At 42.8% G+C, this 13,954-nt stretch overlaps 1 protein-coding gene across 1 annotated transcript; it reads right to left on the bottom strand.

The window, feature by feature from the left end:
• Nucleotides 1–12,174: 12,174 nt before the first annotated feature.
• LOC119289336 (noroxomaritidine synthase 2-like) lies at nucleotides 12,175–13,844 on the bottom strand. Its single transcript, XM_037568686.1, has one exon. The coding sequence runs from the start codon at nucleotides 13,821–13,823 to the stop codon at nucleotides 12,288–12,290; it is 1,536 nt and encodes a 511-aa protein (XP_037424583.1). The 5' UTR covers nucleotides 13,824–13,844; the 3' UTR covers nucleotides 12,175–12,287.
• Nucleotides 13,845–13,954: the final 110 nt, after the last annotated feature.

The raw sequence follows: 13,954 nt of genomic DNA, 5'->3' as shown, positions 1-13,954 counted from the left end.
GGTCATGAGTCCTTGAAAGCGAGTAGGGAAAAGAAAGTCATGAGTATCTCAGAGCGGTGGGCATGGGAGTATGGAGGAAAGCATGAAATTTCGTAGTCTATAAATTTGGGAGCCACGGTGTTCTTGTGTTTCCCCTATGCCTCCCATGCCTATTGTTCTTAGATCTTCCTTTCTTTTCCAATTAGCTTGCGGAGTTATGTTAACAAATGTGCACATATAGTCTCAAGTAATAGGAATGTGAACTCAAGTCGGGGAGAGGAAGAAATGAGCATCTTGGAGCATTGGGCATGGGGACATGGAGGACGGCCTAAACTAGTGTTTCTCTATACAACTAGGGTCCAACATTTGTTTTGGAACTTTCCCGACACCTCCCATGCCTATTATTCTTGTGTGCTCCTTCCTCTTCCTTTGGATTTGCAAAACTGAGGTGTGAAAATAGACAATTAGACATTGTCATGACTTGAGTTTCAGTTGTTGGTTCTTGTTTCTAATTTTTTTTCCTCTACTTGACATGAGCAGCAATAGCACATGGGAAAAAAATGTCTACACTGGCCTAGCCAGACTACAAATTACAAAGCTCAGCCGTCATATATAGGCTCTACACTGCACACTAGAGAAAAAAGCTTCTAAGCCGAGTGGGCAAACCACTTACGTAGGATAATTTAACAAAAGTGAATTGTTCTATTTAGGAGAGCCGAAGATGAACAAGATGCTTTTAGACAATTGTTCGGTTGTGAACTGGGTTCAGTACCGTTTACCCATATGGGCATACCAATTCAACTTTGCAAGCTATCCAACACGGAGTGGAAGTTTATTGAAGATCGATTTGAAAAAAGACTAAGCTGCTGGAAGGGTAAGCTTATGTCTTATGGTTGTCTGTTGGTACTGATAAAATGAGTACTCACAAATATGCTGATATTCCTATTGTCTTTCTTTGAAGTATTTGTAGGGGTACGGAAAAAGTTAGACTTCTATAGATCACGATTTTTCTAGCAATGCAATGAAATAAAGACAAAATACAGGCTCACCAAGTGGGATATTATCCGTAAACTGAAGCATCAGGGTGGGCTAGGGATTGAGAATTTAAAGGTAAAGAATAGATGTATGCTCATTAAATAGTTGTACAGGCTTTTGGTTGAGACCAAAGATACGTGGGTGCAGAGTGGGCATAATAAGTATCTGCAATCTAAGTCCTTGGCCTAGGTTACCGTAAGAACCAATGATTTACATTTTTGAAAGGGGTTAATGAGGGCGAAAGCAGACATTTTCAATAGGACTAAATTCATCATTGGGTACGGTAACTCGACTAGATGCTGCGAGGATACATGATTAGGGGAGACGTCTCTAGCCACACAATATCCGTATCTTTATAATTTTGTATAACGTAAGGACCCTTATGTTGCTACAATATTACAGTTTGTTCCTCTAAATATCTAGTTCAGGAGGTCCTTAGTAGGAGACCGATGGGACATTCACCTCTCTGATGAGCCAGATATGATTAACTGTAGACGATCCGTGAATGGAGTTTTCTTAGTGAAATCTATGCATCTAGACTTAATTGATTCTTGTCCAATTCCGAAATCATTACATACTTTAATAATTAAAGTACCTTTAAGAATCGGAATCTTCATGTGGTTTGTTTACATGGATGTTATTCTAACTAGCATAACTTGGCAAAGCAAAGATGGGAGGATAGTAAACGATGTTGCTTTTGTGATCAGGATAAACTATCAAGCACCTCTTTCTGGATTATGCTCTTGCCAAACTTTTATGGCGTTCAATTCATATAGCCTTTCATGTCAGCCCCAAGTATAGTATAAACACGCTATTTGGGACGTGACTAAATGGAGTCGAGCCAAACACTGTGGGGCATATTCGGATAGGAGTATGCACATTACTTTCGGCTATATGAAACTGCAGAAATGATAGTATGATTTTTAATAGACAAACTCGTATAACTTTTTTGCAGGTTATTTACAACGCCATTGCGTGGATTCATATGTGGTCATTACTCACTCTTATGGAAGCGAAAGAGCTTTTGGCTATTGTGTGTACCTAGTGGGAGATGGTAGCACGGGGTATTTGTAATCGGGTTTGGATGGCAATCCAATAATAGGCTAACTGTTTAGTCATCTCGTCCTATTTTCGCCGGTTGTGGCAACTTTTATGTGCGTTTCATTTCTTTTTAGCTCCATGTCAGCATCTACTAAAGCACATAAATTTTGGTACTTTTGCTTAATAATATGGCTGCATGTAGTATGATGCACAGGCCGGGGTGACCGTCCTTTTTAAAAAAATGGTATTTTTGAGTTGAACTCTGCTTCTAGCGCTGAACTCTTCAGTTAGCTCTCCTCTCCTTCTTTAGTTATTACGCTGTTCTGCTCTCCTTCAGTTAAGCTACTCTGTTGGCTCAGTTCTCTGTCTACTAGCTGCTGCCCTTCCTTCACCCTAACAGCTGCGCAGACATGCGGATTGTCCATCTAACGAAGAGTTTGCCAAGAAATAGTGCGGACGCCTCCTCTAGAATCTGTGACGATACTGAGCATTTTTTTCTTTGTTTTTCTGAGGTCAAGCAAGGCATATATCCTAGAGATTGTATGGATCTTTTACTGGTAGCTTGGCTTCTTTTCTTCTTTTTTGGTGAGGGCCAGTATTTTCTCCTTCCAGACTACTTTATATCAGTACAGTTACACATTATCTCGCCAAAGGGAAAACTATATGTAGAAGATGGTTTGGCAATGTTACTTCCTCCCTTGGCCAAACAATGGATGTGATCAATTAGCTAATATACAGACTTGAGAAAGCCAGAGACAACCGGGCCCTCACACCAGAGGAGCACCGGTTCAGAAACAACCTCAAGGTGCGGCTATTGGGGATCAGTGCGCTACTGAGAAAGATTTGGCGCCAGAAGTCTAGGGTTCGCGGTATCAAGGAAGGAGACGCATGCACCAAATTTTTTTCATCTGAAGGCCTCGGCAAGACGACGCAAGAATTACATCCAGACAATTCAGCACGAGGGGCAGCTATACGTCGGGCAAGAGGATAAGTTGAGACTGGCCTGGGAGTTTTTCCATGGACTGGTTGGCTCCCCGGCCAAGCGTTCCAATCAGCTACTACACTTTTAGTACACATGCCATGAGCCAGCTCGAAGAAGATTTCTCCGAAGAGGAAGTTCTAGAAGCAATTAATGACACTGGTTCAAATCTGCATGCTATTAACACCGTCATCATGATCCTCCTCCCCAAGTTGGAAGGAGCGACAAAACTGACAGAATTTAGACCAATCTGCCTAATTCATAGCTTTGCAAAGCTGATTGCTAAAATCCTTGCCAGGCGCCTCCAGCCGCTGATGCACAACCTCATCTCCCCCTGCCAGAGCGCATTCATCAAGAACCGGTCAATACCCGACAACTTCATGTATGTTCAGGCCATGATCAAGACTCTGAAAGCTCGAAAAACGCCAGCCATCCTGTTGAAAGTGGACATTGCAAAAGCTTTGGATAGTGTTTCATGGGAATTTCTGCTGGACCTACCGCCTATCCATATATATATATACGCTGATGATGCCGTGCCCTTCCTCAACCCATCCAAAACCGAGCTCCATGCTGCTATCGAGTTGCTCTCCTGTTTCCAACGGGTCTCCGGCCTTCGAGTAAATTGGTCCAAGAGCACCGCCACGCCCATCAGATGCAGTGATGGTTGATGGAGAGGCAGAGTGTGTGGTTGAGGAATCTGACTGTGACATTAGGAAGTTCCCGGTGACCTACCTTGGCTTGCCTCTGACTGATGGGCGCCTGCGACGGGAGGACCTGTAGCCGGCCCTTGACAGTCTGTCCAAGAGATTGAGAGGGTGGAAAGCCAAGCTGATTGCACTGCCGAGAAGAATTGAACTGGTTAGAACCACCCTCTCTGCAATGGCAATTTATCGGATAATGCCGATTGCGCCGCCAAAGTGGTTCATCAAGATGGTGGATAGGCTGTGTAGGGGCTTCCTTTGGGCGGCGGACGAGGTTTCCCCAGCTGGTAAATGCTTAGTAAGATGGAGCAATGTCTGTCGGCCTCGAGAGCTCGGAGGGCTGGGCATCCATGACCTGAGACAGGGAAGCGCCTTACGGGCCCGCTGGTGTTGGCTCACATGGACTGATAGAGACCGGCCTTGGGGTAATCTGATCCTGCCGAGTGACCCCGACGCGGAGGCTGTATTCCGTGCCTCGTCAACAATCTGCATCGGCGAGGGGCGAACGGCGTCGTTCTGGCGCTCGCATTGGGCTACAGGAAACAGACCGGCCGATCGCTGGCCCAACCTGTACAAGCACTGCAACGGGAAACGGTTATCCTTCAGAGCGGCGATGCTTGACAACCATTGGCTGATGCTCCTCAAGCCCAACCCAACGCCAACGATTCTACACGAGCTCTGTGATCTCTGGGAGGCTGCTACGAGCATCACCATCAATGACAACGTCGAAGACCGGATTGCCTGGAAGTGGAGAGCGTCCGGCGAATACACGGCGCCTTCTGCATACAAGATGCAATTTAAGGGCAGCATTCAAACCAAAGATAAGTTCATAATCTGGAAGGCAAAAGCATCTCCCGGGGCTAAATGCTTCGCCTGGCTACTGTTGCAAGGGAGGATTATGACGGTGGATAACTTGGCCAAGCGAAGGATCGAACACGACCCGATCTGCTCTCTATGTCAGGCCGCGCCGGAAACAGCCCACCTCATGATTGCGGCCTGCCCCTTCGCCGCGGACGTGTGGGAGAGGACCGCATCCTCGCTAGGCATGTCGTTCACTGCGCTGCCTATGCCCACAGACTGCTCACTGCGGCTGCGATTCAGACGACAAACTGCCGGGCTACCGCAGCCGAGACGGGCTATTTGGAATGCCTCTTGCCTGCTTGTGTCATGGGGCATCTGGAAGGAGCGGAACGCGAGAGTTTTCAATCACGTCTCCTCCTCCGCTGAGCAGGTTCATGGCCGCATCATCGATGAGGCAAGGACCTGACAACACGCTGGGCTCGCACCAATGTCAGCTTTCTTTGAGCCACCTTGAGTTCGCTAGATCACTTCTGTGTATAGGGCGGACTAATGCCAGCCACGCCAGTTTTGTTTTCCTTGGGCCTCCGGTTTACCATGTACCTTACCTTCTTCTTCATCAATAAAAATCAACGCTCTGCTGTCTTTCCGTCATATATGTTGCACCTCCCCTACAATTTTTGTCGTATAATGATCTAGAGAAAAACTAAGGCCCACATGTATGGCATCTTGCACATCACCCACACGCCTTCTTTATCACTCATTTTACCACATGTGAACATACGACATCAGTAGGAATCTTTTTGGTTTTCGGCCTAATTAAAAAATTGAATTAAAAATCGGTTTTCACCATTAAATCCGTCTCGATGAGATCTTCAAAACTAGACCCCATGTTGATATGTTTCGACGAATTTTTTTTGCCCAAAAGTTACCATGATGTTTACACTGTAGTTGCCATAGTGCTTACACTAAAGTTGCCATGTGGCAATTTTAGTTTGTAGAGCATGGCAATTTCATTATTTTGATGATGGAAACTCCAGTACTTTGACCATGAAAATTATTTTTTGTATGAACCATGGCAATTTTAAATGCATGTATCATGGCAATTTTAGTTTATGGTTCATGGCAAGTCTAATTTCTTAATTCCCCATTTTATAAATGTCAAAATTTATTTTTAAATGTAGAAGAAAATAGTTGAAACATATCATGGCAACTTCAGTGTAAACACCATGACAATTCATGTGCAATAGACATGGCAACTTTTAGCCAAAAAATTCATCGAAATATATTGATATGAGATGTAATTCCGAAGATCTCGTCGCGAGTGATTTAATGGTGAAAATGGATCTTCAATCGGATTTTTCATTTAAAGGATAGAATATTTTAAAAACTGAAAATCCAAAAAGATTCCCACATGCATGCATGCGGTGACATGACACAGTATGTTTGTTATAGGGCATGTGGGCGGGTTTCGCTCCCACCACACGTGTTGGCGTTAGCGTTGTCCATGATCTATAGACCAGGGCCACCAGGGGACAATTATGTTTACACATCCATCCATAATTGCAGTACAAGGTATTGAGAGCTACTCCCTCTGTCTCTAAATATAAGCCTGTTTAGAGATTTCAATACGAACTACATACGGATATATATAGATTCACTCATTTTGCTCCGTATGTTGTCCATATTGAAATCTTTAATAGGGCTTATACTTAGGAATGGAGAGAGTAGATATTGCTAGACTAATATGGGAGGAAGGTCGTCAAGAAAATCATATGAGGCAGTAGGAGTTGGCCGCGAGGAGGCAAAGGGAAACAAGTTTTCATCGAAAACAACGTGGCGAGAATTATTATGTAGTGTGTGGTGAGATTCATGCAATGGTATCCATTGTGGTGAGGAGAGTAACCAAGGAAAATACAAGCACTGGAACGAGGGGACAGTTTGTGTGGCATGGTGGACGCAGTGTTAGGATAGCAAAGGCTACCGAAAACGCAAATAAATGAATAGGATGGATGGGTGATGTATAGTGCTAAGTATGGGAAGGAATAGACCACGCCTGGGCCTTTCCATTACGTCTTAATTGTATAGACAAGTATGTGCAATCCTGTCTAATCTTAACCATAAAAGGGAGATCACAAATATATTTCATGGTCCTCGGTTTAGGGAATTAGGAGTATATCACAATCCCGTGATATATTAGTCTGACAGATATGAATAAAGATAATCTAGGATGGATATTAGGTAATGATTCATGTTCAGTACATATATTATCTTACAGCCACCTTCTTTACTTGTTCAGGCCCGCAGCTGATGCTCTTACCAGAGTGTTGATAACTGGTTTAGATTCAATGATTCATGTTGCACTTCATATTGAATTAATGTTCATCCAACTCATCCAAAAGACCAAACTATGGGAGAGGGTTGGACACCATACTGCAACACTCTCCCGCACGTCTATGCTCCTCTGAAGTCTATGACGTGGGCCGCAAAACTAAACTGATGGATTGTGGCCCTCCTACACACGTCTAGGCTATTTTAGTCTTTATACATAGGATCGATGAAGGATGCATAATCATATTTTAATCTTGCATTGCAGTGTCTTGAACTCAAGATTTTTTGCATCGGATACCATATATAATTCATGCACCAGTCAACTCAATCAAAAGTACAAACGTGGGAGAGGGACGTACATTATATTCCAACACTCCATTACATGTCTCCATCATCCTTTGTTTTCTTGTGCGTTGGTTCCGGCTTTCATGCCGATCGGCAATAAAACTGAAATAGTTTGAACCTGTATATAAACAGTTCTCATGTGTAGTTGTCCATCTGCTTGTTATGCTAGCTGGCACAACTGCTTCTCTGTATATTGACTCTGATAGAGGTACAATATATGTAGTTGTACAATAGTGAAGTGTGTGTTTTTGAGAGAGAGAGAGATACCTAACTAAATGGATGGATGGAAAAAGAGAGATGCCTAACTAAATGGATAGTTGGAGAGTGACAAACAATAGGTGCCTCACTCATCCCTAGAGTCCGCTCACGCCCCCCTCACAGTCTTGGGCCCCTCATGCGTGTAGCGGAACAGCGGCCGCATCAACGTTGCGGGGAGGTGGCAATGTCACGCCCCTATCGCGTCCTAAGCACGTATGGGGCAAGGGGGGGGACTCCCCACATGAATATTTATCATCTAGCCAAATCATGAATTTAGACCATACGTAATTTACGTTATCAAATTGAAGAGAAGAGAAAAGAAAACAACAAGATGCACCACTATACACATAGGAAGTGTGCAGTGGAAATGAAATTGGCCGGCCGCAGTGTATTTGTTATCCAATGTTATTGACATAAATTTTGTCACACCACATGACGAAGCTACGGCCAATTCAGAGGTAGCCTAGAATTAATTTAATAATCAAAACACATATATAAAAGAGAAATCGACATAAGATGTAAAAAAATCAAAGTTACGTGCAAGTCCATATGTAGTTCACTTCAAAATTACTGATTGATGATTGATGACATGTTCTATTTCTACTGAAATTAGAATGCTATATTATGATAGAAAAGAAAAAAAAACTGTAATAGCATTTTTTTCAGGGTCATCATTTCATAAGGCATAATCTAAACTTTAAAATAATTAAAGATATTGCCGCTGCAGTGGTGCGGGCCGCTGTGCTAGTTATTATAAAAAAAAGGCATAAGACTCTAAAAACCAAACAATTGCTTGTTAGTAGGAGGATCAAATTAAACAGACCATCAGAAAAATGCAGATGAGTACTTGTGGTTGTTGACGAGATCGCTCTTCGAGTGCCCTGGCCGAGGGTGACATTGCTCTTGCATCTGCCGAGGGTGGCCTTGCAGTTAGCCTGATGAGTTCATCTGCATGACCCTGAGCGCATTACTCTTATTCTACGCTCCAACTTCACGCACTAATCAGGCAGCCGTTCGAACCAACTTCACGCGCACGTTACGATTCTAGCCAGCAGTCCAGCACAACCAACGCACGCCATACAAACCTCCCCTAGTGTAAACACACAAATTAAGCAATATGTAGTAACAGAATAATTTTATAGTAAAATTTGAGCAATACATAGAAAGATCAATTTATTCTTGTAAAAGGACCTAATAAAGTTTTATCAGTCTGTACACCCTTTTACGATACGACATGCCAATTTCATCTTCTTCCTAATCATTGATGATTTTGCAAAGAGTAGGCAGTACTAGTACTAGCATGCATCTGGTAAGGATGTACTAGGAAATTTACTAGTAGAATTAGGGGCTGCGGGGATTCATGCATGCATCCGGTAATTGTAGAATTAGGGGCTGCGGGGATTCATGCATGCGCGGCGAAGGATTGGTGCATGCAGTGGTAACCATTTTAATTATGTTAGTGCGTGACGGAATACTAGTGCAGGTTGTCCGTAATGATGTTAACTCTGTTACCGTGTTTCCACTGTATTTTACTAGAAGGTATTAAGGAGAATAGCTAGTACGGGAATGGATGGGGATGTGTAGTGCAGTAACGAATTTAATTTTGTTACTATGGTTTGCAAGGGAATTTATCAGGAGAGGTTTGGTGAATAGATAGTACGACGCGACGCGGAGGTTTGATGCATGCAGCCGGTAATGAATTTAATACCATCACTTTATTTTGCAAGGGAGTTTACCAGGAGTTGAATAATGATTAGTTTGTTCGGCCAGGTGGTGTGTTTAAGTCCTGCCGGAGTGTAGAATTAGCCATTATGCGCTCAGGCTCACAACTATAAAGGTGGATTTTGAAAAAGGTTATGATAAGGTCAAATGGCCCTTTCTCCAACAGGCTATGCGTATGAAGGGGTTTGCAGAATCCTGGCGGAGACATGTTGACTCTTTTATCCAAAAAGATAGCATGGGGATCAAAGTGAATGATGACACTGGTAATTATTTCCAGACCTATAAAGGCTTAAGACAAGGGGATTTAATATCCCCGGTCTTGTTCAACATTGTGGTAGACATGTTGGCAGTCCTGATAGGTAGGGCTAAGGATAATGGCCAGGTAGGTAGTCTCATCGCTCATCTAGTTGATGGGGGCATATCCATTTTACAATACACGGAAAACACTATCATGTTCATGAAACATGACCTTGCAAAGGCTAGAAATATGAAACTGGTCCTTTGCCTCTTCGAACAATTGTCAGGTCTAAAAATTGATTTTCACAAGAGTGAACTGTTCTGCTTTGGGTGAGCTAAAGAGGAACAAGATGCCCATAGACAATTGTTCATTTCTGAAGTGGGCTCTTTGCCATTTCATTACCTAGGGATTCCAATTCACCATCGAATACTTTACAATAAAGAATGAAAATGTCTTGAGGATCGATTCAGAAAAAACTAAGCTGCTGGAAGGGCAACCTTATGTCTTATGGAGGTAGGCTCGTGTTAATAAATTCGTTGTTAACAAGTATGTCTATGTTCCTTCTATCTTTCTTTGAAGTGCCTGTAGGGGTACTTAAAAGGTTAGATTTCTATCGATTTCGTTTCTTCTGGCGAAGTGATGAGGTTAAGACAGAGTATAGATTAACCAGGTGGGATATCATTTGCAGTCCCAAAGACTAAGGAGGTCTAGGGATTGAGAATTTGGAAATTAAAAATAAATGCCTACTTAGCAAATGGCTTTATAGGTTGCTTACCAAGTTTGAGGGTATGTGGGCACAGATCCTTCGTAACAAATACCTCCAGACTAAATCCCTAGCCCAGGTAACCGTAAGACCTAATGACTTCTGGAAGGGGCTAATGAGAAAGAAAGACACCTTCTTTCGTAGAGTAAAAATTATTGTTGGAGACGGTAGAACTACCAGATTTTGGGAGGATACCTGGCTACGAGATCTGCCCCTAGCACTTCAGTATCCTATGTTATATAATATTATACAATGTAAGGAGGCTTACATTTCTATAGTATTAAACTCGTCTCCACTGAATATTCCATTCAGGAGATCCCTTATGAGGGAACGTTGGACTTCCTGGTTACATTTGGTATGAAGGCTGATGGATGTTCAACTTTTGGACCAGCCAGACACGTTTCAATGGAATTTAACTAAGAACGGTATATTTATATTGAAATCTATGTACCTGGATTTACTTAATTTTGGCCCAATCCCGAGAACAATGCATATATGGAAAATTAAAGTTCCGCTGAGAATCAAGATTTTCATGTGGTTTGTCCATAAGGAGGTGATTCTTACGACGGATAATTTTCTGAGGTGAAGATGGGTTGGTAGTCCTCGATGTTGTTTTTGTGACCAAGATCAAATAATTCAACATCTCTTCATTGACTGCTCCCTAGCCAAGCTCCTCTGGTGCATGATTCATATAGCATTTAACATTAACCCTTCAATTAGCATTGACATGTTGTTTGGGACATGGCTAACTAGGGTAGAGCCTATTATCACGGGACGTATCTGGATAGGAATATGCGCATTACTCTGGGATATATGGAACTGCATAAATGATATGATTTTTAATAGAAAGAACTTTATTAATTTTTTGCAGGTTATCTTCAGAGTTACTGCTTGGATCCGTACGTGGTCGTTACTCACTCATACAGACTGCAGGGAGCTGTTGGTTACTGGGTGCAATCAGCGGGAGACGGTAGCACGGGATATATATACAAGCGGTTTGGATGGCCGTCCACTAATGGGATAGGTATTTAGCCATCTAGTCCTATGTTTCGCTGGTCGTGGCTTTAAGTTATTTTCAGATTTTCATTTTCGAGTCTTGATCCTACTGTGAGTTATACTGGATTTCAGACCTTGTGTCACTTTGTTTCGTTTAAATAAAAGGGCCGTATGCATCATTTTGATGCACAGGACAGGGATGTCCACCTTTTCAAAAAAATATCCATTGACACAACTACTCACATGTTACAAATTATTCTCAAATCTAGAAAACTGCACATGTTGAGTGTAACCACTGACAACACATGCATAATATACTGACTACCTTAATTCTGGCAACTGATTTACAAAGTTTTGATAATTACCCGCGTCTATACAGGGTATACATAAGGGCAATATAGCATGTAACTATACCAGCACGGTATTTTTGATGACCAAAAGAAACGACCAAACATGCCTACACAAAAATTCAGCCTTCCATATTGCACTTCACATCTGAGCAGTACTCCTTCCGTTTCTTTTTACTCCGCATGCATATAAGATTTGGTCAAAGTCAAACTACACAGAGTTTGACCAAATTTATATAAAAAAATGAACATCTACAATATTAAAACTATATAGCATGAAAATACATTTTCTGGTGCATTTGATAATATTGATTTCATATTGTCAATGTTTATATTTTTTAATATAAAGTTACTCAAACTTTACAAAGCTTGACTTTGACCAAACCTTATATGCAGACTAAATAGAAACGGAGGGAGTAATATAAATAAAGTATGTTCTCTCAAATAGATCAGAAGCTCTATCTATAGATATATATGAACCCAAATGAATTTTTTGACATAACGCACTTTGGGTTATGTTGTAACTAATAATGAGGTATATTAAAATTGATAACGAGGTACAATATATTCATCTGTATATATATTAGAGGGAGCTGAATAGCTCATACATCTTCGAGTATATAATTACTCTATCTCTCTTTCTGTCACACACACACACACACACACACACACACACACACACACACACACACACACACACACACACACACCTTGTTGTATAAAATCAATGCGCTTAAAGATAAAGAGTCTTGTGTTATATTTCACGTATTTCACGCTTCTTCAGCTTCACTATGAGCCCATTTTTCATCTGTAGTGTACAAGACAACTTCGGCTCGATACTCTGTCCTTTCACCACCTCCAAGTCAAAGTTCCATACCACCGTGGCAACGATGGTTCTCATTTGGATAACAGCGATTTCCTTCCCAGGGCAAATCCTTGGACCCGAGTTGAAGGACAAAAATTTGTGAGATGGTTCATACCTCAACTTGTTGCTACCCTCCAAGAGCCACCTATGCGGGTTGTAGTCGTGACAATCCTTGCCCCATATGTCCTCCATCCTCCCCATGGAGTGGAGTGAAATAAGGATGGTTTCGCCGGCGTGCACCTCATGACCACTCGGCATGATATTATCAGCAACCATTGTCTTGCGCTCGAAAGGGGCCGGTGGGTACAATCTGAGAGTCTCATACAAGACAGCTCTCAAATAGACAATGGATTTTGTCTCCTCTGGGTCAAAGATTACCATGGCGCCCGTACCCGTGTCTATTTTGTGTAATGCAATGGGTGAGAGTTCACTGCGGATGATTGACACAATCTTAGGATTCTGGGCGAGCTTGTAGAAGGTCCATATCAAGGTCACGCCAATTGTGTCCTTCCCAGCGAGCATAAAGGCGAGGAGCACCGCATGGAGCAATTCAACATCGGCATAGTCTGGATCGTTGATGTAGGAAGATAGAATATCTGCACTTTCTTGCTCCTCTTCATTACCAATACAGCCTCTGTTAATCTTCTTCTTGATCATATCTGTGACGAACCCTCGTAGCACCGTGTGCGCCGCATCGAGCTTTCTCTCTGGGCCGATGTTTAGCCACCTCATAGCCTTCCAGCAAGAGGCCGGCAGGATGTGCCGGACAATGGCTACCTCCATTACCGTGTCCATCGCAATCGCAACGTCCATGGGAGGCATGTCCAAGGATAAGAGGCTAGTGTCCACACCAAAGAGTGATGTGGCAGCCAGGTCAAACATAAACCTCGAAACCACTTCTTGCATGTCGAATGGAGTGCCGGTGCTCGCCATTTGGGTGAACAATGGGAGGAGGCCATTCTCCATCTTGTCGCGGCAGCAAGCTACCATACTGGCAACCAACCGTGGGTTGCCGAGCACGCTATGAAATTTCACGCGCTGCCGATGATACGGCTCACCATCAATGGTGAAGAAGCTTCCAGCCATGATGTCGAAGATGGCTGCGAACTCCACACCCTTTGGGAAGTTTGTGTGGTTCGTCGTGAAGATGTGCCGGATGTTCACAGGGTCGCAAGTGAGGAACATGTGCGCTTGGGGAAGATGTATCCTGAAGTTGTGGCCTGATTCGGCGAGGCTCGCAGCACAATAGTCACACAAGTTATGGAGGTTGGCAATGAATGCCGGCAACATGTGCACTATTGGCCAGTCGATTGGGAGCACCGATGGATTCTTTGATCTATTACTAGACCTGAAGTACAAGCACAGGGAAACAAGAAGCACGAGTACGGTGGGGATGAGCAGCTCTTGCGAGAACGAAATCGACATTGTTATGAGTAGTGTGAGATATGCAACTACTTAGATGTATGCTGCAATAGGCATGGCGCTGGCCTATTTATATACTAGCAGCGATGTGCACAGGTTTCCACATTGTATGGGGGCATTAAATTTTTTTAATT

This window comes from Triticum dicoccoides, chromosome 4A (genome assembly GCF_002162155.2).
Source record: "Triticum dicoccoides isolate Atlit2015 ecotype Zavitan chromosome 4A, WEW_v2.0, whole genome shotgun sequence".
In the NCBI taxonomy this organism is placed as follows: domain Eukaryota; kingdom Viridiplantae; phylum Streptophyta; class Magnoliopsida; order Poales; family Poaceae; genus Triticum; species Triticum dicoccoides.
The sequence above is the reverse complement of the archived record's forward strand: the minus strand, read 5'-3'. Positions and strand labels throughout refer to the sequence as shown.